This window comes from Labeo rohita, chromosome 20, assembly GCF_022985175.1.
Source record: "Labeo rohita strain BAU-BD-2019 chromosome 20, IGBB_LRoh.1.0, whole genome shotgun sequence".
Classification (NCBI taxonomy): domain Eukaryota; kingdom Metazoa; phylum Chordata; class Actinopteri; order Cypriniformes; family Cyprinidae; genus Labeo; species Labeo rohita.
This window is the reverse complement of record NC_066888.1, coordinates 13,393,739-13,421,244: the sequence shown is the minus strand read 5'-3', so window position 1 is coordinate 13,421,244 and position 27,506 is coordinate 13,393,739. Positions and strand designations below refer to the sequence as shown.

The window sequence follows — 27,506 nt, the reverse complement described above, 5'->3', positions numbered from 1 at the left end:
CAGTGATGATGAGCTGTGGACTGTCCTGAATGAAGAGTGCAGTCTGGGTCAACCCTTCAAAACTGTGCAGCTGACAGGCCAGTGCCCTGGCGAGCCGAGGCATGTCTGAATGGCGCGCTCCTCGCCGCTTCACCTCTCCACCCTGAAAATACTGACGAAGTCACGAAGGACGTGTCACACACCGTTAAGCATGCTGTCCATTAGGGTGTTTTGCTCTCGCCGCAGAATGCGATGCAACGGGAACAGCAGGAACGAAAACAGAGGACCGGTGCTGGACACTGTAAGAATTACTCACATCCCATACACTGATGCACATCACATCACATACACAAACAATATTAACACTCATCAGCACTTTTTAAAGTCCTCACAAAGACAATGGCCACCAACTCGTTATCTCTCAGCAGAGCTCTCAATAGACTGTAGCAGTGGCACTAATGACCTGAACAGATGCTGCTTTTAATGGCTTTACCTTTCAACTGCAAATCACCTCATTCATCAATCCACCAAACAGTGCAACAAAACAATGAGTAAGTCAAATGGCAGCATCAAATATTTTAACAAGTGCATGCACATACACAAAGTTTGAGGTTGGTAAGATTTGGTAAGATGTTTATGCTCACCAAGGCAGCATTTACTACATCAAAATACAGTAAAGACAGTAATATTGTAAAATATTATTAAAATGTGAAAAAATAATTTTCTATTTGAAAATATCTGCACAGTTGAATTTACTCCTGTAACGGCATTACTCCAGTCTTCATGCTTCTTCAGAAATCATTCTAATATGCTGATTTGCTGCTCAAGAAACATTTTATTATTATTATTATTATTATTATTATTATTATTATACTATCAGTGTTTAATTTTTTTTTTATCGCTTTTGGGAAAACTGATTTCTTAGGGATTTTTAGATGAACAGAAAGTTTAAATTAGCATTTGTTTGAAACAGAAATCTTTTGAAGCGTAATAAATGTCTTTACTGGCTGCATTTCCATTACCCTTCAAATTACGCAAATTAAAATCGCGAACTGAAAATACGGCCAACGGAAACACGTAAAAAACTCAAATATATCACAAGAATGTTTTTTACACTCCAATGAGGTGGTTTCTTAGGCAATACAGGTCTTCTGGTGTATGTAAAATATCACATGGTCATTCTTTATGACAATGTCACTAAAGATACACTACCATTCAAAAGTTTGGGGTCAGTACGTTTTTATTGTTTCTTTTCTTTTTTTTTTTTTAAGAAATTAATACTCTTATTCACCAAGGATGTATTAAGTTAATAATTAAAAGTTTATTAAAAGTTAATAATAAATAATTTACATTGTTATAAAATATTTATATTTTGAATAAACACTGTACTTTTTAAACTTGTTATTCATGAAAGAATCCTGAAAAAAAAAAAAAAAAAAAAAAATCACAGGTTCCAAAAAATATTTGTCAGCACAACTGTTGATATTATCCAACATTGATCATTCTAATAATAAATCCGCATATTAGAATGATTTCTGAAGGATCATGTGACACTTAAGACTGGAGTAACAGCTGATAAAAATTCAGCTTTTCATCACAGGAATAAATTCTATTTTAAAGTATGTTAAAATAAAAAAACATTATTTTATATTGTAAAAACCCCAAACTTTTGAACGGTAGTGTAGATGCCAATGTCTCCTTCAAATAAAATTATGGCTAGAGTGATGACTGTTATATACGTAAACCTACCGAAAAAATTGCGTTTTAGTCACATAACATTGGTTAATGGAAACTCATTTCGCAATAGTTTTTTTTTTAAATCAACATTAATAAAATATCACAAAAGTTTTGCACAAATCTGTAATGGAAATACATCTAGCTACAAAACAGTTAGTTGTGATTAATCTATATATATGTGTGTGTGTGTGTGTGTGTGTATTTATATAAACAATAAATATACACAACACACATATAGTATGTTAACAAACTTTTATTTTGAATCGATTAATTGAGACTAATCATTTTGCAGCACTACTTGGAAATCATTTTAATGTGTCCTTGCTGAACAAAAGCATCTTACTGGCCTCAAACTTTTGAATGGTAATGTTTGTCACTACGAAATAAAACCACAAACACACATTCAAATAATTTTTCAACTTTGACAATATGAATCACCCAGGATACAACGAAACCTCCTTGGTTAGAGTGGGGAGTGGGAGTCTTCTTCAGCTCCCACTCTGTTTTGTCCATGCACCTTGTCCAGAACAGACTGGATATTGTGGTATGATATTGTGACAATCTTTTCATTTGAGTTTTTGTTCTTCCCGTTGCCATTCAAGTTCTGCTAGTGGTCCAAAATCCAGGTCCACATAGCCATTCTGATTGACCGTCATTTCCTCAATTTACTAAGGTCAGATAAATGACTTGTCCTGTTACAGGCCCACAGAAATCATGTTTTGGTTCACAGACGTGGTCCAGACGCTCCTCACCGAAGAACAAAGGCCTTCTTAAGAAACCAAATATAGGAATGTGCTGTAACTCTTTCTATACTATTGGCCAGAGACTTTGTAGCTGCTTTGTTCTTCTTGCTGAGAATGATTGAATCTCCATACATGTCCATGAGAAAATAAAAGCATCTGGCAGTATTGACACACGGTCCACAGAGGTACTCAATCCTCACCGATAGCTTTAATGAACCCTGTATGAAAGGTCACCCGTGATCTCAGGGCAGCAGTTGACAACTGGAGAGGTACAAAGAGGCTGCTCTTAGGTGTGTAATGACCCAAAAACTGCTTTGGGTCGGTGGGAAGAGGTTGTGTGGGAAACAGATCTGAAGTTTAACTGCTTTTGCCTCTCTTTTGGACACTTCAAACCTGGTCAGGGATCAGCGAGTGCACTGAAGACAGGTGGAGGGGCGCAAACGCCTACCTGAACCTACTAAAAACAGAACTGAATGGAGATCAAGATGTGCACACAAAGACTTCTCTGGCAGGGGAGAATTTCCTATCGTTGCACTTGGTGAGACATTCCAGCCTCAAAAACCTCTAATTCTTCCAGGTTTACAGCCACCTTGAAGTATTATGTTTAAAAAATGCAGCGGACATCTTTCTGATATATGAATATGGTTAGATAGACCAACAGGAAAACAAAATCTTCATTTCTCAAAAGGCAGAATGTACCAGTTAGGCACGGCTCTACAATGCGACCATTTTAGACACATTTCGTCACCTCAGAATTTATTTGGGGACAACTTACATTATGTGATGTTTCTTTGGTAAGCTTTGTACATTTTAGGCCTTTTTTTTAGAAAACAAAAATGGTTCTTTGTTGTGAAAAGAAGTGAAAACTTTGACGATCAATAACTCAAAAGTGCTCAGAATGCAGACAGAACATTATAAGTCTAAGGAGACGATTTGCGACTGAAAATTACTGTGCGCGACTATGAAAAAATATTTAGGAGCCGCAGTGCGACTGACCTGATCAGCATATTTGTGTTTGTGCTGAGGGGAGCTTCAAAGGTTTCTACATGTTTTTGCAACGTTGAGTAATGTATCACAGACATATCTCACAAATCCTTTCATAAAGTGTACAGACAGTGTAAATAAGAGATTCATTGTGCAGTGTAGAGAGCTTTGTTGATTATAATGGAACTTTGTGAGATTGCAATGAACTAAGATGAGTGACAGATTTGAATGATTTTTAAGGGAGTTTATAAATGAGATTTTGATTTAATACAACAGTTAAATAAACAAGTTAATATTTTGTCATCAAAAATAGTTTGAAACAAGTCACAACTGAGCCACCGCACATCTTCATTCAAACACAGTTGTGTTTCGTTTATGAATGAACATGCATTTTTAAATGAATCTAGTGAGCCAGTGATTCAATTTCCCATTCATAAAAGACAGTCACTTGCTTTATTCCTGAACGAATCAGCTGTTAAAATGAATCAAATGAATGAATGATTCCGTAATTAAATCAGTGAATTGCCACCACCTACTGGCAGTTTTAGTTTAATTTTTAAAGTATCTTTTCAGTAATTTAAATGATGCAATATTTCTATATTCAAAATTTTATATTAAAAACATTAATCTCAACATGAATTTATGAATTTGATTGCACTCATGCCACCTCTGAGCCTCATTAAACATGAAAATACACCTACAAGACACTTTTGTGTTCTTCTGTGCCACCTCTGTAGTACAAATAAATTTTGTTAACATGATTGGTAACTTATTCTTATTCGACTAGTTCTTATTCTTGTTCTTATTATATTTAAAACACTTATAGAACATAATTTATTTTTTAAATTTGACATAAAAGATGACAAACTTTTAATAAAGCTAGAAAAATGCCATTGCAAAGGTAAAAACAATTCCCCTGTAAATCACTTTAGGGAGTTAAATATTACCTCGTAATGGCAAGGCTAATTGTTGATCAGATTTTTTGATTATTGATTAGAAGGTGCTCCTAAAATTTTGACTGTGCTCCTAAATGTATTAAGTTAGGAGCACAAGTGCTTCTAAAAAGAAAAGTAAGCATAGAGCCTTGTTAGGTACACTCCAAAAGGAAAGAGATACAGTCAAAGACAGTAACTAAATAAACCATATTCAAAATAAGACAGAGAATGTTTACTTCTAAAATTATATTGCTGCTTAAAGAAACAGTAAGACATCCTCACCTATCATGGGTTTGCATAAAGTCCCAGGACTTCTTTGTTCCATTCTGTGAAAAAAGCACAATTAAAATATTATATAATTTCTCTAACAATATAATTAAGGTAAATATGTAAAATGAGCAAACAAACAAAAACAGACAGACAACCTGAATATTTAAGAAGAAATCTGAATTCAACTATTGCAAACTTTTAAAATCAATGTCCAAAGATGACTTGTAAAGAAATCTCAGTTCCACTGGAAAAGTGGCTCATGAGAAGATTTCTGAAAGTTTCATTTAAAATGTTAAATACTGATTTTTTTTTCATGTGGTAACTTCTATCATGTGAAAGTTAGAATTTCCCAGGTTTGTAAGAGTAGTTGCTAGGCAACCAGATATGTCATCCATCCCAAAATGATATAAAAAAAAGCAATTAGTCACAGATCTCTCATGCATGAAAAGTTTAGTGAAAGGCATAAAAAGTCGTTTAATACTAATAACACTAATAACTGCTGTTGTAGTTTTAAGCCAAAAGAAAAAAACATTCTGGATTGCTATAACAAAGAACATGTTGACATCAAAGATCTCATTTAATAAAATCTACCAAGATTAATGAGATGTCATTTAAACTTAAACATTAAACCTCAACTTTTGGATTCAAGCTAGACAAGTAGGTTTGTGTATCTGAGTTGTCAAAACACCACAGCAATAATGGGAAAGGGTGTGTAGCTCTTAAAAGGTTAGTAGTAACAGCCCAGGCTTATGTTTTGTGTACAGTGCATGTACAGTACTAAGTGTCTCACTCACCCTTTTATAAACCTCTAGCACTTTTGATCATCACAGTGCCTGAAGACAGGGATTCTGAGAGACGTGAATTGCACAAGAACGGACATGTTTGTCAAAAAGGTTCTTGGTGTTACTCAAGACGATGGGGGACTGGTCTAGTGTGTGTGCTTGTACTCTATTTAAAGGGGCATCACCTCATGTTTAATCTATGTAGACTTGTAAAACATATTGTCTTTTCTTTATACCAGCAGTTCAGCTTGTAGTTTGGGATGGAAACTGACTAAACACTCAACCCACAGTTGTGCATCAAGGTGATCTAATGTTATACGCCCTGTAAGATGCTTGGCATCACAGAATTCTGTTCTCTGCAGATCCTCTATCATATTTTTTACCAAACAGAACCACTCGGATAATATTCAGAACATGCTTAACTCAGAGACTTTACCGCCGATATTTGTCTCAACACATACTAGATCATGTGTCATAATTGTGAACAAGTAGCCTACAGCCTTTATAATAAGGAGAAGATTTTGGAAATGAGTAATTTTCTTTTCATGGCCTCTTTTTATGCTAACACCCACAGTAACTATTCATTCGCCATAAAAGAGTGAATTAGCACATCACTCGAACTTTGAAAAATTAAGCATAGCTCAGCAAAAGCGGCATCTTGTAGGGCTGCTATGAGATCCTTCAACAGCTAAAGGCTCATGATAACAGGCAGAATCATGAGACAACATTCACAATTTGTAGTGATGCTCATTATAAACAATTTATTGAATAATCAAATAAATAAAATGTATGCAAGTGAAAATATATTGTTATACAATAAATGATTTTAAAATCATAACTTTTTTTTGTATTTACTCACTTTCATGTGTAATTTCACTGTGGCCTAGTTAAACCTTTAAAGTGACAGTCACTTTTTTTATGTGGAATTGAGTTTTTACAGGGATAGTTCAACCAAAAATGAAAATTCTATCATTAATCACTCACACTCATGTCATTTCAAACCAGTAAGACCTTGGTTCTTCTTCAGAACACAAATTAAGACATTTTTATAAAAATCTGAGAGCCTTCTGACCTTGCATAGACAGCAACGCAACTATCACTTTCAAGAAAAGTAGTAAGAACATCATTAAAACAGCCTATGTGACATTAGTGTTTCAACCTTAATGTTATGAAGTTACGAGAATACTTTTTGTTCTGAAGATGAACAAAGGTCTTATAGCTGTGGAACGACATTAGAGTGAGTAATTAATGACAGTAATTAGTGACAGAATTTTGGGGTGAACTATCCCTTTAATATTCAATATCTAAGTGCCGTCTGCCTGGTTGTTGTATAAACTAGATGTACGGTCACAAGCACAAAGCCAGAAATCATCAAAGTCTTCATTACACCTCTCAATGAACAGACACTGTGCTATTTAAAAAATGCAGCACCTTTTTCCAGTTGAACAGCTTAAGCGTGACCTACCTAATCATGGTTGCAGGTCTGATCTGTTAATAAGAAGCAAAGCTCCATTAATGGAAACAGTCATCAGTTACCTGAGGCACCAGTGTAAAACGAGAGTGTGGAAAGTGAACCTGCATACCAAGCACGGTCAGTGGATCCGACGGGGTCATGTTTGCTTTGGGCAATGCCGCTTTTCGTGCTAATGACCTGTATCTTTTGGCTCCAAAACGTGGCTATTTTGGAGGGAAGACTGAGAGAGCGGAACAAACTTCAGTCTTGTAGCTCGGTATGGTGTCAGAGCTGCTCCATTAATCCAAGAGCAGTTAGTTAAATGCTTGAAAGGGTCCTTCATCTTCATACTCAAGCATCTGCTGCTTTGTGACATGAAAGAAATGTCAGTGTTCAGAAATGACTGCATCCTTTTGGCTAATGAATTTCCAGTCATTTGTGATTTGTTTAAAGATTTGAAAAATAACTTTAAAGATTTGCTATAATGAATGATTTACACTGATCTGCGATTCACTCACAAATCAGATGATACTTGCAAGCAAGATATCTAGCTGCTGAAATATTTTGGAGCAAACTGTATATTTAGGGTTTCAAGCACGTAGCCATTGTTAGGATGGCCAAGGATCAGCAATCTCTACGTGAAACTGATTGTGCAGACCAAACCTTAAAGGAACGCTCATTGTCCAACTCCCCTAGAGTTAAACAGTTGAGTTTTACAGTTTTCGAATCCATTCAGCCAATCTCCGGGTCTGGCGGTAGCACTTTTAGCATAGCTTAGCATTGATCATTGAATCCGATTAGACTGTTAGCATCTTGCTTAAAAATGATGAAAGAGTTTCGATATTTTTCCTATTTAAAACTTGACTCTTCTGTAAAAATGAAAAGTGGCGATTTTCTAGGTCGATATAGCTAGGAACTATACTCTCATTCCGGCTAAATAATCAAGGAACTTTGCCGCCGTACCATGGGTGCAGCAGGCGCAATGATATTACGCAGTGCCTGAAAGTGACCGGCACTAAGTTCGTGTAGATGCAGAGTTGACGCCTGCATAATATCATTGCGCCTGCTGCACCCATGGTACGGCAGCAAAGTTCCTTGATTATTACGCCAAAATGAGAGTATAGTTCTTAGCCATATCAACCCAGAAAATCGCACCTTTTTGTTTTTTGTCCGTCTTTGTACACAATGTAACTACAGAAGGGTCAAGTTTTAAATAGGAAAAATATTAAAACTCTTTGTCATTTTTTAAGTGAGATGCTAATGGTCTAATCAGATTCAATGACCTATGCTAAGCTATGCTAAAAGTGCTACCGCTAGACCCGGAGATCGGCTGAATGGATTCGAAAACGGTAAAACTCAACTGTTTAACTCTAGGGGAGTTGGACAATGAACGTTTCTTTTAAGGTTTGGTCTGCACAATCAGTTTCACGTAGGGGAGTTGGAAAATGAGCCTATTTTCAAAAAAAGTGGAGTGTTTCTTTAAGTCGTAGAGACTTGAAACTTGGAGGGATGGTAGTACTCACACTGTCTACAACGTCACCAAGGCTCGCCCCAATCGGCCTGACGGGGGCGCTACAGCAATCAAAAGTACGTAATTGTACGAAATCACTCACAACTCCTAAACCATCAGTCGCAGGCTCAAGAGTCTTATGTCGTTGGAATCCTTGGTTCACACCAGACAAAAACACATGCCTCAAATTCAATCATGAGCCTGGTGAAATTTTCGGGTATTTTTTATTTTTTTTTGAAAAACCTATTTTTGCTAACTAGTCCTAGTTTTTTTTTTTTTGCCCGATTGGAATCCGAACAATGCAGAAAGATTCTCTGGAGAGTGAATATCAAAAATTATCAAAAAAAAAGTTGAACTTTTGACTCATCGTCGCCAAAACGTTCAAAAGGGACATGGCCACTTTTAGTAAAATGCCTATAATTTCTGAACGGAATGAGATAGCATCGCCAAACTCAGAACACTTATGTAAGAGCTCAATCTCAGGTCACAGGACAAAAATCATGGAACTTTGCCATTTGGTGGTGCTGTAAGAGGGGGGAAAATGTAAAAATAAATGGCTATAACATAAACCCAAAAATAAATGGCTAAAATGGCTATACCTATGTAACCAATTGTCCCATCAACATGAAAATCATGAAAGTCTTGGTCCAAAGTGCATTGAAGTATCTTAAAAAAACATGGCTGCCATTGGCTGATGAACTTTGAGCACCTATTAGACAAGGTTAACGAGGGCCGATCGGAATGAAACTCTGTGGGCCTATTTGACTCACGGCCTTAAAGGTCTGTGAGAAATTAAAAAGAAATTGATTACTGGGGGCGATATAGAATTTTTAAAAGGAGTAAATGATTACACATTGCACAGTTTTTCACACATACATGCGATATTCGTATCATATGATAGAACTCCTCATTTCAGACAACTATGCCTCTAGAACCACTGCTGTCAATTAAATCGTTTGTTGACCGACTGAGAAGGTTAAAAACCTACTTTTGCGAACTAGTCCTGGAAAAAAAAACACAATGCAGACCCCTTTACCCTTTGGAAAGCTATAACGGGCTCGTTTAGAAAAGTCCTCTAAAAAAAAAAAAAAAAAAAATCCTATAAAGCCTAAAGGAAAACTCAAAACTTCACGAAACCTGGTGAGCATACGCGACAGGTGATTCAAAACAAGCATGCAAAGTTTTATGAAGATCAGACCACAACTGGCATTATAACAGTCATAAATGTTAAAAAAACATCATATTTCTATGGTAAATTAAGTGGATCTGCTAAAAATGCCTTTTTTTTGAACCAGTAATTTAGGTAGTTACAGGCTTGCTAAATAATGTCTTTTTTCATTTGTGCTTACATGCCTTAAAGCGCTTGAAAAAGATTGCAGCTATGTTAAAAACTGAAAGTTGAAGCAATTTTTAATAAATTTCCAATTATTCCATGTTTTCCATGACCAAGACTTTTCAGCAAAGAACAAAATTAAAGTTTCACTTAAAACTAAAACAATATTTGAAAACTTTGGACTTCTACACTGCAAAAGAGATGCTGCTCACCTTTCAAAAAGAAAAACACCCAGGTCAGGAAAGAGGTGTGTGCCCGCTTCCCTAATCACGTCACGGTGAACCAAGCATTTTTGTGTAGGTGCTAAATTCTTCAATCTATCCCGCAGGGTCAGACAAGTGGGGATAAAAAGTGCCTTTTCATGACAAGTGTATACTTGAGTGCATACTTGTGGAGGCGAAAGTGGGTATGTTAATGAGTGGAGGGAGACGTGCTGAGTTTTAGATTGTCAAACGAAAATCTTTACGCTACTATTAACTGAGCATTCTTTGGGTCATAAGGAATGATGCCATCTACAGTTTCTGAAGAAGAGACGACCCGCAGTTTACTGAGAAGCTTGAACATTTACATTCCATGAACGCAAACCCTTAGTGTTTGTCTGAACACCAATATTAAACCAACCATCACCAGCAACTCGAGAGAGCACAGAAAGGGAGAGGCTATACAAGTTCATGCACCTCGAAGACAAGCCCAAAAAACCGAAAGTGCTTCAAATTGAGCTCCTTCAGGGGAGAAAAAGACACAAGAGCAAAGAGTAAGAGCTTTAAGATGTTTGTTGCTCTACAGACAATGATGCACATACCACAAACACCAGGTCTATTGTCTACAAAATAACTGCCATAACATCCTAAAATATATTAAAAAAAATTGAGCAGGAATTTCAGCCTCTTTGTAATACTAGTGCTGTCATAGAAATACTAACTATTTCTGAGATAAATGTGTTAAAAAAAACTTGAAATAACAGATAAGCCAGTTGGGCCAGTCAACGGTCAACTATAAACGTGGCTAAGCTCATGAAGCCCACATGCTGCATCATCATGAAGTCTTTTATGAGGGCTGTTTCTTCTAGATGACACTTTATTGGTAATGGCTGGCTACTAATTTCACAAATCCATTCAATTCCAACAAAGTAAAAAAAAATAAAATAATGAAAGACTGATATCACATGTGTGAGATGAGTATAATAAGTCTAAAGGGTCAAAAAGATGAAATCTGTAATGGACTAATTCATAACATGTTTCAATTTCAGTACAGTTTCTTCAATTCATTCCGCTAGAAATGGCCTTGATTTCAAAGTGGTGAACCAAATGCTCACAATCTCATCTGCAGATAAACTCTGCAGTTGAATAAATAGTATGCAAACACCACAAGCCTTTACATACCATGTGAGATATAAGCAACAGATTGAAGCAGGTAAACAGATGCTAACATCTGTTGAGAAAATGCATTTACTGTAAACATACAGGCACTGGGAGTAATATGCCATTGGAATGGGAAAGAACAATATTTCGCAATAAAAGACTTTTTAAGAGTTATTTATTTTCGACTGTAAGTTCTTGATCTTGCTTTCTGAGATTATGCAAAGCATCTCATTTAAACAGAGGTAGGGAAATAAGAGATTTTAGAGAGCCAGACAACATCCAAACTCAATAACTACTAAACTTATGGCTGTTAAAGGAATTAAAGGAAGTTTTTTTTTTTCTTTTAAATAAAATGTATTTATTTATTTATTTTAATAGTACAACACAGCATAAAACACCACAACAAGGTCTTTTAACATGAGAGATTGAATTAGCTATAAACTTTCATTTAGCAATCTACTTTTACAGCATTTATATGAGTATATAACATTTATTAGCATATAATAGTATGTATAATACTGTATATTATCTGCAAGTTAAATCCAGGTACATAAAGAGATAATGCTACTGGCTCATAATGTATACTGTTAAACCCAAGGTCAAATGACTGTGTTGAATAAATGATTGTGAGGTACAAGTAATTCTGGTTTAGTGGATGGCTATAGGCTTCAATTCACTAGAGAAATGTGGTACATGTTTGACTGCACCACTTGGTTTTTATGGTACAGCATGTTGTAGTACAAGGAAGTACATTATAACGCACAACATTAAGTCAACATCTGTCTGTGTTCTTGCCAGAATTTGAATCAACTATCTTTTGTTTTTAAAGCTTGAAGCTGGTGGCTATTCACTGCAATTACACGGACAAGTGTGAGCAGAACTGTTTTTCCGACTTTCTCCTTTTGTGGTCTGAAAAAGACATGGGTCATACTGCATTAAAACACAGACTGAGTAAATAATGACTAAAATTTAATTTTGGGTGAACTATCACTTTAAAGGATTAGTTCACTTCCAGAATAAAAATTCCCTGTTAACTGACTCAACCCCATGTCATCTCAACATCTTTCTTTCTTCAGTCGAAAAGAAATTAGGTTTTTGAGGAAACCATGTATATTTGGACAATACCAGCAACAGATGTGATGTCAAGGGGTCAGAACAAAGAAAGGATGTAATTTAAAAAAGGGAATTTTATTTTGCCAACATGTTTCAGCACACAGGCCTTCGCCAGGGCTAAAAGGTTACAGGAGTACATAGATTCTGGGGCTGCCCTCAACTAAAGATTTTTCTGGTCAACTAGTAGTCGTTCATTTTAAGCATCAGTTGACTATTATTCGCTCGTTTATTAATAAACCACATAAATCATAATAATGAGTCTTTAATTGCCTACATAGCCTAATAAGCTCTCAAGTCGACGCAAAAAAAAAGCTTGCCACAGCACACCGCCAAATATGATGATTATTAATATGTCACGGAAAAACAGCAACAGCATTAACGTTTTAATAATTTATTGTTAAAGTAGCATTTTCTTTGTTTGTGGCTTAAAAGATGAAGTCGACAACACCGACTCGTCATCTCTGCAGTAGTGATGTGCCTGTATGCAAGTTTCATACAGATGACATAATCTTATTTTTTATTGAATATTTGTTTTCCATTTGATTTGGTTGAAATTAGACATTTCACTCTCTATAAATGTATTTTTCATGTCTGTGCAGCAAGTATATAGAGTTTCAAAGTTTCGTGCTCAAGTTCAAGCTCACAAAGACCGAGACAGCAGAAAGCGTATTCTGTTTGCTTTAATTATTTTACAAAAGCGCAATGTTTCATTGTTATTGTGTGTGCACACAAATAAATGTAGAGCCTTTACAGATTCAAAAGATGTATTACTATTATCTGTATGACCAAAAATGACAGAGTATTTTAAGATTAAGTGTCTACAAGTGTCCATCTGTCATACAGTGAGCGCACTACTGTTCAGCTTCCACACTCCGCACAGATGCTTCAGTAGCACACATTTTTCCAGGTTAACATTAGACTGAGCTGCCATGTAAAGTTGCTATATACATCTTTCAGATGAAAAGCCACATTTCAGGTCCATGAATGATAAGTGAGTGTTTGGATGTCCAGCTCAATGTACTATACTACCACAAAGTCTAGCCGTTAACAATCAGTCTGTCACAGACTGCGTGACTTTGGCACTTCCTGTGGAATTTTTTTTCTGCGACTAATATAATTTTGGTCGACCAAGCCTCTTCTCATGTACTAACAGTTAGTCGACTATTAGGGGCAGCCCTAAAGGATTGCAAAATTCAAACTTGCAAAGAACCAATGAAAAAATTAGATGATAAATGAGATTTGTGTGAAGTTGCAACAGAACAATCAAACAACCTTTTTGAGGAAAACATTCCAGGACTTTTCTTCATGTACTTTAATGGGGATCAATGAGCTAAAGGTCTAAATCGCAGTTTCTATGCAGCTCTACATGATCCCAGCTGAAGAATAAGGGTCTTATCTAGCAAAATGATCGGTAATTAAAAAAAATAAAAATTTTATAAAATAAAAACGTATATACATATAACCACAAATGCTCATCTTGCACTAGCTCTTTGATGCACGTTTATGACTTCACACATTACGTAATCACGTTGGAAAGGTTACATGTGTGGTTAGTTCTTCATCTGTGTACTTGGTTCAAAAAGGTAGGGCAGGGCCAAAAACTCCATCTTGTTTTCTCTTCCAACTTCAAAATTGTCTGACGTTGTTTAACCTTTTTTGTAAAGTGCGTTTGACTTTCATTGCACATTCGCTTTGTAAACACTGAGCTGGTATTTCTGCCTACATTATGCATGAACTTTGGTAAATCAGGCTAGACAAGCATTTGTGGCTAAAAATTATATAAATTTGTATTTTTTTTTAGAAAATGAGCACTCGTTTCTCCAGATAAGACCCTTATTCCTTGACTTGGATTGTGTAGAGCCCCTTCAAGCTGCATTAAAACTGCAATTTGTACCTTCAACTCATTAATCCACTACATGGAGAAAAGTCCTGAAATGCTTTCCTTAAAAACCATAATTTCTTTTCAATTGAAGAATGACGGGGGTGAGTAAAGTAAGTTTTATTCTGGCAGTGAACTAATCCTTTAAAAAGATAGCAAAAACCAAAGTGTCCACTAGAAATATTAATAATTCATCATTCAATTTTATTGCCTCCAGAAGCCCTGGTGAGGTTCTTGCTGCTTTTATGGTTTGCCCCCTACAGGTCTATTTTGTGTGGCCGAGGGTGTTTAGGGTCCCTGGTCTTGCACACAGATGGTGGGGGTCCTTCATTATCAGGGCCACTCTCTAGGTCAACAAGAAAAGCCTTTTGGGACCCTGGGAATCACAAGCGACATGGATTACAACACAGATTACAGGGAATGGAAGGAGATGCAGGGCCTTGAAATTATTGTGCCCCCTCGGTCCTACTCGCAATAAAGGCTTATGAGTTGAATAGGGAGGAGCGACGGGTCTTGTTCTTTTGCATGCTTAAAGTCTAATTATCATCAGCTTGCAGTTTATAATGCTGTGACCCCGACAGCTGCTGAGAATTCAATTGCCGTCACGCTGCCATTTACAATCAAGGCCTTTAATTCCCACCATGTGCTGTTCAACTTCCCAAGATTTAAAGCCCTCATCGCACATTATTCCCACCAGGATATCATATGCCAAGCCCTGCTGATATTCATAGTAAGAAAGATGCTGTCTGGATCCGGTAGGGTGTGTTGGTGTGAAATACAAAGGATAATGAGCAAAAGGAGTCATTATTTTTAAATCACGTGCTTGTTTACCGCACTTGCCCATTCATTTTCTTCTAAAACCTGAACACCAGCCAAACATGATTCGATATTTACTACTGGTGCTTAAAATGAAAGCTACGTTTCTTTGGGAAAGCAATTATGCGCCACCAGCCCGCAAAGGGTACAAAGGTTAATTGAGTCCTCAACCATACTTCAGATCTCAAAGGTAAACACCAAGACGTCATTACATCGAAACAAACAAAGTAAACAAACCCACCAAAACAAAACGCTTTCTGTGTAAACAACAAAACCACACCCTCTGACGTGGACACATGCTGATTACCCTCACAGCTCACTGGGACGACCATAAATTACTACAAAAAAAAACACAAGTGACAAAACAAGCATTTTAAAACATTTTATGGAAGATTCTTTTCTCCAGCCTCTCAGATGTAACCATCATCTCTTGCTCATCTTCGTCTGTCATCTTTCTCACTTTAAGAGCAAATTCAGACGTGTCCAGTGTTTAAACCCAATTGAAAAGGCTTTGTGTTGCTGCTTCTTTTTCCAGTTCTTGCGCTTCAGAGCACAGGGGTAGGGATGAAAGAGATGGGAGAACAGAGGGAGCTCAACCTCTGTGTCTCCATCTGCTTTCTCCGCGCCCTCCACCCCTCATCGACCCCACTCTCCTTCTGCCCCTCCATCCCACAGGTGTGAGCTTACCTCCCCAAATTGCCCCCTCCAACCCCCTTCAAGCCCCATGCTGGGCTTAAGTAGCGCTCATGCCTCTGAGCCTGGGGCTACAAGTTCCTGCAACCATTAAATTACAAATACCTACTGTTGGGGAGGCAAATAAAGGTCCTTGATTACACTGCCAGTTGACTGAGGATAAAATAAACTTGTTTGGTTCTTACGATATGGAAGACTAAGAAAGGCTTTTCTAAATTTAATGTCTGTAGCTGCGTTTCCATTACCCTTCAAATTGTGCAAAATGAAATGGCGAATTGAAATTATGCCTAATGGAATTGCGTCAATTGCGCAAAAACTCCCATATATTGCAAAAAGGTTTTTATGCTCTCATGAGGTGGTTTTTCACACTGTTCTCAAGTATAAGGGGCTTTCCTTGCCTTAAGGAGAAGTCCACTTCCAAAACAAAGATTCACATATAATGTACTCACCCCCTTGTCATCCAAGATGTTCATGTCTTTCTTTCTTCAGTCATAAAGAAATTATGTTTCTTGAGGAAAACATTTCAGCATTTTTCTCCATATAATGGACTGAAATGGTGCCCTGATTTTGAACTTCCAAAATGCAGTTTAAATGGAGCTTCAAACAATCCCAAATGCGGCTGTAAACGATCCCAGGTGAGGAAGAAGGGTCTTATGTAGCGAAACGATTGGTTATTTTCATAAAAATAATGGAATTTATATACTTTTTTTCTCAAACGCTAGTCTTGCTTGCTCTCTCTGAACTGTGTATTCTGGCTCAAGACAGTTAGGGTCTCAGATTGTATTTTCTCCCTCAACTTCAAAAATCATTTCAAAATCAAAATCACTGCAGAAGCTCTGACCTAGTCTTTGCAAAGTGAACATGCAAAGAAGATCAAACACCCTTAACAAAAAAAAGGTAAAACAGTGATATAGGATGATTTTGAATTTGAGGGAGAACATGAGATTTTCGACATACCCTAACTGTCATGAACCGGAAAAAAAAAAAGTCCAGACAGAGTAAAACAAGATGAGCGTTTGGCATTAAAAAGTATATAAATTGTATTAATTTTATGAAAATAACCAATCGTAACGCTAGATAAGACCCTTCTTTCTCGGCTGGGATCATTTACAACCGCATTTGGGATCGTTTGAAGCTGCATTTAAACTGCATTTTGGAAGTTTAAAATCTGGGCACCATATCAGTCCATTATATGGAGAAAAATGCTGAAATGTTTTCCTCAAAAAACATAATTTCTTTACGACTGAAGAAAGAAAGACATGAACATCTTGGATGTCAAGGGGGTGAGTACAGTATATGTGAATCTTTTGTTTTGGAAGTGGACTTCTCCTTTAATGTTTAGACCATTTAAGCTGCACACATTTGTGGCGCGTTACGGCTTCAATGTGGCTGCTGGAGCTGATCACGGCCACTCTAGTCAGTACCTCTGTTGATACCAGCTGTGCCAAAGACATTTGAAGTGGCTCTCTGTGCTGCTTCTGTAAAGATATATACGCGTATGCCTCCTTCGATTTAATATAATCAAAATCAATCAAAATCCATTGCCACAACTTATTGTGACAGGAGGAAATTACGTTTTAGTTGCATAACATTGGTTAATGGAAATGCCGTCATTCACAATACTTTTTATAAACATTTATAAAATATTGCCAAAATTTTGTGTAAATCTGTGATGGAAACGCAGCTAATATCAATATTTGTGTCCACAAAAAAGTATAAGGGAAAAACTGGTTAAATGCAAAATCATAATAATAGTGGAAATATACTCATAGTGGTTTTGTATGGTTTAGAAAAAAAGAAATATACAATGTTTAAAAATACATAAATACAGTTGAAGTCAAAAGTTTATATACACCTTGCAGAATCTGCAAAATGTTCATTATTTTACCAAAATAAGAGGAATCATACAAAAAAAGCACTCTTTGGGTTTTCAGCATTTTTGTGTATTCGAACCCTTTCAAAAATGACTGTATGATTTTGAGATCATTCGACACTGAGGGACTCAAAACGATGCATTAAGAGCGGGGGACGAAAACATTTGAACAGAAGATGTGTACTTTTTTATTTTTTATTTTGCCTAAATATCATATTTTTTTTCATTTAGTACTGCCCTTCAGAAGCTACAGAAGATACTTACATGTTTCCCAGAAGACAAAATAAGTTAAATTTACCCTGATCTTCAAATTCTAAAAGTTTTCACCCCCCGTGTCTTAATACAATGTGTTTCCTTCTGGAACATCAGTGAGCTTTTGAACCTTCTGATTAACAGTTGCATATGAGTCCCTTAGTTGCACTCAGTGTCAAAATCATACAGTCAATGTTGGAAAGGGTTCAAATACATGAAAATGCTGAAAAACCAAAGAATCTGTGGGACCGGAAGTATTTTTCTGAAGAACACCGGGCAGTTTAACTGACAAATGAGACTCTTGAAAAGCTATCATTAAAAAAACAAACAAACAAATAAACAAACAAACAAAAACACAGCTTTGGATCATTCAGGTAACAACACAGTGCCTGACAAACACAGACTCAAGCATATATAAACTTTTGAACAGGGTCATTTTTATAAATTCTATTATTTTCTCTTGTGGACTATATGTAAACGTATTTTATGTGAAATCTCTTATTCAGGGCAATATAAATATAAAAAAAAAAACATGAATTTTGTATGATCCCTCTTATTTTGGTAAAATTAATAACAATTTGCAGAATCTGCAAGGTATATGTAAAATCTTGACCTCAAATTGAACAAATACATATATATATATTAAGTTTTTAAATTATTATTACATAAAATCTCTTTCAGTGTTTTAAAGTTTTTTAATAGTTAATAAATAAACAGTTTTAATAGTAAAGTATTGAGAATTTTTTATTCTAGAAGTGAACTGGAATCCTCTCTATTATGTAATTTCCTGTTTTATGTTGTTTTCCCTTTGCATGATGGTTGCAATAATTTATGACTTTTTTTCTTAAAACACCAATTTTTTATTTTTATTTATTTATTTTTTTTGTTAAAAAAAGATGACTTGGTTATTAGTAGGACATTTAGAAATTCAAATAAAAATTTAATTCAGAAATCCAAGACATGCTTTAATAAAAGAAGTATATTCATTGTCTGTATTAATTGAGTTAATTAATTTTTATATTAAAAAAAAAAAAAAAAAAAAAAACTCGTAACTTTCACTAGGGAAAAAACAAGCATCAGAAAACAACTCCAACATGTAAGCGAAGACAGCAGCATACATTATATCCTCCACTATGCAACTGATTTATGAACTTTTCAAAGCACACATCATTGTTCCTATGAACAATCCACAATCTCACAGGGAAATGATATACAGGACATAAATACAATGCCCTGAATTGCGGCTGAAAACCTCTAGCCACAAGATTGCGGCTGTGCCATGCAGTGGGAAAATGTTCTTCGGTGCAGTCACTTCCAGATTCTCACCATACAAAACCAACATCTGTCAAAGAGAGGATGTCAATGGTGATATAGGGGCCACGCAGTCTTGGGAAAGTGACAGTGTCCTGTCATCAGTTGTGTTATGGGTTTGGAAACAGTCGATAAGTACTAAGCTACACTGCGACACACTTACCACGCAATGCAAGATGACAGGCCAGCCTTGGGCGACAAAGAGTACTTAAGCCTCAAGAGCCTTTCTTTCTCTTTTCATCTGCTTGCGCTCTCATTGTTTTAGAGTGTTTCTGTAAAGCGGTCTAAAGAGAGGTGGTCTATACAGAGGCTAGGGCTAACGGCTTTCATGGGAAGCGCACATCGGTCGCTCTCACCTTTTTCTTGCTCATTGGGCTCTAATGCATTCATTACCTCTCTCGCGCACATCTGCCTCACGTAAATCCCATTTCCTGTGTCTATTGAGCGCGCCCAGTGGCCTGGTGCTGGGGCGATGGCCGCCACACGTTTCCCATGGCCTCCTCACCCTTCTGCTCACTCCAGCGTTCCTGCCCCTATTGTTCCTCATCTGTTCTTCCCCACCCAGTGCACACTGTTGTCTGCCCACCAACCCCTGCTTTAATCCAACACCCCCCCTCTCCCCAATACACTCTCCTTTGATACCCCCCTTTCCTAGCCAAGACCCCTGCTGCTAAAGCAGTAGCCTGGCAGCTGGAGCAGTTGACCATGTTGGCTCAGCTGCTGGTTCTCGGGACTCTGTGCTTCGCACGAGAACAACACTGGAAACCGGCTCAGGCTAAATTTCATTATCCAACCACTCTACTAATTAATTAAGGCTTAATCTGCTGGAGGTGAATCCAACGGGAGAGCACTCGATGACTAATGTACCTGAGATATAAGAAGCTGCCATAACAGATTATGTGTAAGGGACAGTAACAAAATCATTTGGTGCCAGTGTTGTAGTCCTTGAGACCAGACCACATTTTCACAGTCTTGGTTTTATCATGGACTCATGGAGTATTTGGACTCGGTTAGACCCTCTTCCAGTATTAGTCTTGTCTTAGACTCAACCCTCTTCTGTGCTCTGTTTTGACTCAGAAACAACTAAAACAACTTTTCTTAGTGTAAAGAATATTTTAATAATCTAAAGAACTCTTTCCACTATAAAGAACCTTTTGTGGAACGAAAGCTTCCATGGATGTAAGAGGTTCTTCATGGAACCACTGATATCAATATATTTAACGGATAGTTCACCCCAAAATGAATATTGTCATTAATTACTCACCCTCATGTCGTTCCAAACCTGTAAGACCTAAGTTCATCTTCGAAACACAAATCAAGATATTTTTGATGAAATCCCAGAGCTTTCTGACCTTGCATAGACAGCAACACAATGGACACGTTCAAGGCCTAGAAAGGTAGTAAGAACATCGTTAAAATTGTCCATGTGACATCAGTGGTTCAACTGCAATTTTATGTAGCTACAAGAATTCTATTTGTGCACAAAGAAACAGAAAACAACAACTTCTTTTCTGTGTCAGCTTTCACTGCGTCGTGGTACTGTCATGAATGTGCATCAAGACTGACATGGAAGAGAAGAAATTGTTGTGTGAAGTCGTCATTTTTGTTTTCATTTGAGTATTCTCATAGCTTCATAAAATTATGGTTTAACCACTGATGTCACATGGACTTTTAACAATGTCTTACTACCTTTCTGGGCGGTTTCAATGTTTCAGTTGCATTGTTGTCTATGCAGGGTTAGAAAGCTCTTGGATTTCATCAAAATTCTCTTATTTGTGTTCTGAAGATGAATGAAGGTCTTTTGGGTCTAATAGGGGTGTGCGATATGTATCGTCTGCGATAACATCGCAATTGATGTTTTAACATTGTGCGATTTGACATTATCGAGTATATCGTGAAAACCTAACAAAACACACCTACAAAGTGCATACATTCATTACGTGATGAAGTCTAGTAAGTTAAATTAAACCAATGCATGTACGCATTTAGAGTGCATTCTGCACAATTAAAGTACCGACTTCGGTACTGAAAATTTAAAAACATCCATTTCCTGCTCACATTTGAGTGCTATATTTTAAACATCGTTGATTGGCCATAGTGTTCACAGGCTCAACAGATATGACTGTGATTGGCTACAATGATCAGTGCTTCACGCTCCTCACCGAGCGTTCACACAGAAGCACAACGGGAGCGCGTGAAAGCTGCGCCTGTCAGCGGATGAGTTCTATGAGCAGATATATTAAGGATCCGCAGCTGACAGACGCAGCTTTTAAATGCTCCTGTTGTGCTTCTGTGAGATATGGGGGAATAAATTGTATATATTTATATCATTTCATACAGGTAATCAATATCACACTAAGAGGGCTGTTTTTTTCTCCAAAAGTCAGCATGATTGCAAATATGATATTGATGTTATGATATAACAGTTCAATAACTAAGTTAATATTAAGAGACCTACGTTTTAGACAGAAACATTTTTCATGTTTTTGCTCTATTTCGCCAACAAAAATCACAGCCACAGCACTGATGTGCATCTCTGAGCAACATGACTGTTTCTTCCTGAATGAATCAACCATTTAATTAATTTGGTTCAATCGCAATGACTTCACTTAACAGTGACTTGCTGCCACCTACTGCCAGTTTCAATTTCACATTTAAAGTATCTTTTCATTTTTTAAATAATTTCAAACCTCAGTTTTTAATGTTTTATGTTTAAAATATCAGCTCAAATGTAGAAATTTGATTTTAAAGATGATGCACACTTTTAGAAAAAAAAAAAAAAAAAAAAAAAGGTTTTATAAAGGTAAAAATGACCATAAAACTTATTGGAAAAGATTAATTTCTATCACTGCTGTGAACTGACCACATAGAATATGAAGATTATTAAAAAATCAGGAGTCAGCTGTCCACTGTAGTCCTTAAGATACCAGCACAATAACAGACTCAGCAAAATATCATCTAATTATCATTATCGATAAAATCCCAGAAAATATCGAGATTTCACTTTTGGCCAATATCGCACACCCCTAGTCTATAACTACATCAGGTTGATTAATTAATGACAGAATTTTCATTTTTGAGTGACCTAACCCTTTAAGTCGATGCAGAACAAACTTTTCAGGACAGAAAGTGGCATAATGTACTGTACTGACAGTCACTGAAAAATTAACAAAAGGGGTGGTGCCAAGGTGAGATGTGTGCTGGGCGGTGGCAATATTTGAAAGTACAGGTGGCGGGATGGATTGGCAGCATTCATCTACTGCTACATGGCAGCAGGGCTGTGTGGGTGGCAAAGCGCTGTGACTCAGTGATGCGGCTGGTGCTGAAAAAACTCAACTTCCTTCACAGAGGCAAAGGCTGGAGGTGTGGGTGCATAGATTGCACTTATCTTCAGTTGCACCTGAAAAAGTGTCTGCTGTTTTCTGACCTGCACTTTAAAATGCTCACTTTTAATGCATTTAAGACCTCCTACGATCATTCGTAATGGAAAAGCGGGACAATTAAGGCCTAATTACTCTATTCTGCTAGCCTGAATTCATACACTTGCAATCCTAACAACACTTTCTAATTATTAACATGAATTACATCCATGAACTGACTGGCCTAAACATTTTCTTCCTCACTCTAATCGACCTATGCAGTATTTCTAGCACAAAGCAAATCTATTCAAATGGCATGCATTAGTATGACCTACCACAGCATCAATTTCATAGCGGAATCCTGCCTTTTTACAACAAATAGACATGCTTAAGTGTTTTATCAACACTCGGTGAATAAAATCCTTCCAAAGAGAGCTCGCCAAACATTATCAGATTTTTACAGGGTAGAGTACTCCTCAGCAACTCCAACAAAGAAATTGGTTTGAAGTAAGTGGCATGTATTTTGGGCATACAAATGTGCTTGCGCGTATAAATCTAACCAAACTGGGAAAGTTTTACCAATAATCAGGGAAAGTACTGTCTGGACTGTAAAAAATCAAAACAAAACAAAAATGTGACCACAAAGTCATAAGGGTCAATTTTGTGAAATTGAGATTTATACGCCACACAAATTTGACCTACTGTATTTGAAAATCTGGAATCTGAGGGTGCAAAAAAATAAAATAAAATAAAATAAAAAATAAATCACCTTAAAATTGTCCAAATGAAGTTCTTAGCAATGCATATTACTAATCAAAAATTATGTTTTGATATATTAACGTTAGGAAATTTACAAAATATCCTTTTTAATTAATATCCTAATGATTTTTGGCAAAACTTATGACCGGTTATATGGTACAGGGTCACAAATGACAAGCCGAAACTATTATCAAGTACATGCCTACTGCATATTACTTGGTAAACATTAACACAAATATAATTTTAATATAATTATAATTTATTATACAATATATATTTATTTACAAGTTGGACTTGAAATTACTTAACTGGAAAAGCATGTACAAAATTACAGGATACTTTAGGGTGCCAAACAGTGTTGTCAAGACCAGCTCAGCTGAGTCCAAGTACAAGCTGAGACCTGACTTTTTTTTATTGGCATCACTGTAATGTAATGTTATAATGGAAAAATTTAGATTTATTATTATTTTATTATTAAAATGTTCTTTACACTAAGAAAAAAAAAAAGTTCTCTCTCTGAAAGGTTCTTTGAAGAACCCTGAATAATTCCTAAATGGCACCACCGTGAAACCCTCCTTCTGGAACCTTTATTTTTAAAACAGAGACTGGAAAAAAGTTTAATCGAAATCTAGACCAAAACCAGATTTAGATAACATAAATATGCCAGCACCACGCCAACCTAGAAATCACGTTAAAATGTTAAAACAGCATGATTAAAATTAAATAAGCTGCTGAGCAGGGCCTCTAAATGTGCTTTAATTTACCTTTTACATTACAAGACTTAATCTAACAGCAAGAGAATCTGGACAGAAAGTACCGTACATTCCATCCATGCCCGCACAGAGCAGCGGATGTGGATGACTAAGACACCTCATGCATGATTTGGACCCAGGGTCTGCTTGTCAAACTATTGCAAGAGGAAGTATTACACTGAAAAATGCAACACACAGCTTGAGGAGAACAATCAAAGAGGAAACACCCACAGGTGCCCTGCAAAAAAACACAAAGGATTTAATGCATGCCAATACAACAGAAGGAAAAATGACATCAACTCAGGAAAACACTATGGATGTGTTGACATATTTGCTACCAGAGTTCCACAGAAAAGGACGGGGATGCACGCTAAAAAGTCAGTATCAACAGGTTAAAAGATTAAACCATACCCGCAGGCTATCGGAATATAATTGCAAGGTCTACAAATGTGCTGGCGTGGGTTTTTTGCTATCACTCTGTTCATAGAAATAAAAAAAGGAATGCAATTCCCAAACATGTTAGGAGATAAAACCAGGGTCAGGGTCACAAAGTAAACACAGAGAGTGTTTAAAAGATTACATTAAAATTATAATTCAAATGTATGCACAAAAAATGACCTTGTATGGCGTTTTTGTATTTTTTCCTGACGTGTTGTGATGACGTGTTGAATGTTTAGCTTTTGGATAATGCAAAAAAAACAATTTCATTGTTGCCGCCTGATTGGTTGATACTGTAGCATTCTAGCTATGCTAAAATCAACAATGAAATAGAGAGAGTAACAGCTATGATACAAAACACCTGTTCACCACCCGACTGCACAGCTACCACAGAGGACTGTTTTGCTATCAACATTGTGCTATGCCAAAAAAAAAAAAAAAAAAATTCTAGCTGAAGGATGCCACTTAATGAATTTTCTTGAAAAATGTTTTAATAGAGAGTTTTCCCTAGTAATTGCCTTAACCCATGACTATGAAAAAAATGTGCCTTGCTAATATACACAACACCTTTCATTTTAAGTTTTTTTTTTTTTTTTAAATAAGCAAATAAGTATTTATATTACCTTATTTTTAAAAAAATCCATTTTAGACTTTATCCATGACTATCAAAAACAAAATTGTGTCTTGCTTTATATTATATATATATATATATATATATAATAAAAATATTTATTTTAAAACTTTATATTTAAAAAAATATATATATTCACACACATACATAGACACATACATATATAAATGTTTAGATAGATAGATAGATAGATAGATGATAAGATAGATACAGTAACATATGTTTTAGCATGTTTCTATTATGTTTAGTCCAAGATCGCGTTTCCTCTAACCGTACAATATTGTGTGCATCAGGCTTTTAATAAAGCTTTGCTAAGCCAGCTGTGCTGCTTGTAATGTAAAGCATGTGCTCGAGGGAAAGTGGCTGCTTTCCTGTCTATAGCTTAATAGCGTCTTGCTAGTCAAGCTAAGATGACAATACACGAAATCAGCATTTTCCCTGAAATACATCGTTTGTCATCGTAAATGACGCAATGTACATTATTGTCATTGTGAAACATTAGACGGAATGTTGGTCGATAAAAGCAATGACAGAATGAATGGGGGTTGGGCTGCTGACAGGAAAATGATGAGGTGTGACCGCATCACTGACAGAAGATAACGTGCGATTAAACTATAGCGACTCACCTGGTTATAATGCACCCTAAACGGTCTCAGATAGTTCGAGCTGGTGCACGGAACCACCTGAATATTATTGATCTGCTCCATGGCTTTGATAATATAGCTGCCCACGGGTACTTCTCACCACAGATGGCAGAGCCGCAGACTACTGGAGAATAGGGGGAAATGTCTACGGAAGCCTGTGAAGGGCAGAATAAGAACGCTGTTAGTCTTTGCGTTGTGGTAATGCTCGTTCTGTAGAGGCGACTGTGCGGTGCAGGAAGCTGCCAGTCAGCGATAGTTGCGGGTGGATGATGTCATTCATTCATTTATTATTTTTTTAAAGGTTAAACCACGGACTCTGTCGCCTCAGCACTTCCTCTTTCACCTTTACCGCGCGCGCGCCTGACGCGCGAATGCAGGTGTGCTTGGCTCGTGCAGGCATTACCTCACACTTAGCGCCAACTTCAGGAAGCGCGTGATTCGTTAAATAAACCGCCAAAACTCCACTCAATCATTTTCTGTAAATCTTTCAAGAAACCTACAATGCCCAAATGCCTGAATGATTCATTTGACCCCTTACTTTCGTGACAGGACAAAGAAGGTATTCAATATCATATTAGCTTTTGGGAAATTAATATGTTAGGCTTTAGTAGTAGTATAATTGTGGAAAAATGTTCTTGACCCACTTATTTTGTTCGTCTGCCAAACTATAGTTTTTCTTTTTCACACATTATTGAGTCATAACTTTGAAATAAGAAAATTATTTTGTATTAATAACGTTTAAATGTGACCCTGGACCATAAAACCAGTCATAGGTAGCACAGGTAGATTTGTAGCAATAGCCAAAAATACATTGTATGGGTCAAAATTATTGATTTTTCTTTTATGCCAAAAATTATTAGGATATTAAGTAAAATAGTATATAAAAGACTTTATTTTTGATCACTAATATGCATAGCTAAGAACTTCATGAGGACAACTTTAAAGGTGATTTTCTCAATATTTTGATTTTTTTTTTTTTTGCACCCTCAGATTCCAGATTTTCAAATAGTTGTATCTCAGCCATATATTGTCCTATCCTAACAAACCATACATCAATGGAAAGCTTACATATTTCAGCTTTCAGATGATGTATAAATCTCAATTTCAAAAAACTGACCCTTATGACTGGTTTTGTGGTCCAGGGTCACATACGTCCTCCTGACTACCAGCTAAACAGTTTTGTCCTTATTTTTTCAGACCTTACATGACAGTTTTAAATCTGACTGTCCTGTAAAGAGCACATTCAGGGCTTTTCAGAGATACCAAATGTTTGAAAGTTTCGTGATCATTTCATGATCATTCCCTCTCCTTGGTCTTTAAAAAAGGCTGACATTAATTTAGTGCTTAAATGTAACACCCTTATGGAAATGTTTATAAATGATAATATTTAATCATTAAAATCTGACTAATTTTCAAGTTGTTTGTCATGAATCAACATCTCAGGATAATGTTATGAGGTTTTAAATCAAAATATGACTTTCTGTTATGAAACAGGACATCAATTTTTTATATATGTGACCCTGGACCACAAAACCAGTTATAAGGGTCAATTTTTTGAAATTGAGATTTATACATCATCTGAAAGATGAATAAATAAGCTTTCCATTGATGTATGGTTTGTAAAATATTTAGAAAATCGTCTTTAAAGTTGTCCAAATAAAGTTCTTAGCAATGCATATTACAAATTAAAAATTAAGTTTTAATATATTCATGGTAGGAAATTTACAAAATATCTTCATAGAACATTTTCCAATTTTTGGCATAAAAGAAAAATCGATCATTTTGACCCATACAATATATTGTTGGCTATTGCTACAAATATACCCGTGCGACTTATGACTGGTTTTGTGGTCCAGGATCACATATGTCCGCTGTAGAGGACACCAGGACTTAAAGCAT

The 27,506-nt window shown here is 36.3% G+C and overlaps 1 protein-coding gene across 2 annotated transcripts in view; it reads right to left on the bottom strand.

The window, feature by feature from the left end:
- nudt14 (nudix (nucleoside diphosphate linked moiety X)-type motif 14) overlaps positions 1-27,506 on the bottom strand; it is a 50,777-nt gene that overhangs the window by 14,924 nt on the left and 8,347 nt on the right. The window contains exons 2-3 of one of the 2 annotated variants that reach the window (XM_051138061.1): positions 25,590-25,762; positions 4,661-4,704 (exon numbers count right to left, since the gene is read on the bottom strand). In XM_051138061.1, coding sequence (XP_050994018.1) covers positions 4,661-4,704; positions 25,590-25,670 — 125 coding nt within the window. In that variant the 5' untranslated portion in view covers positions 25,671-25,762. Of the gene's footprint in view, positions 1-4,660; positions 4,705-25,589; positions 25,853-27,506 lie in introns of those variants that run through there. The other variant, XM_051138060.1, reaches the window with a different exon arrangement.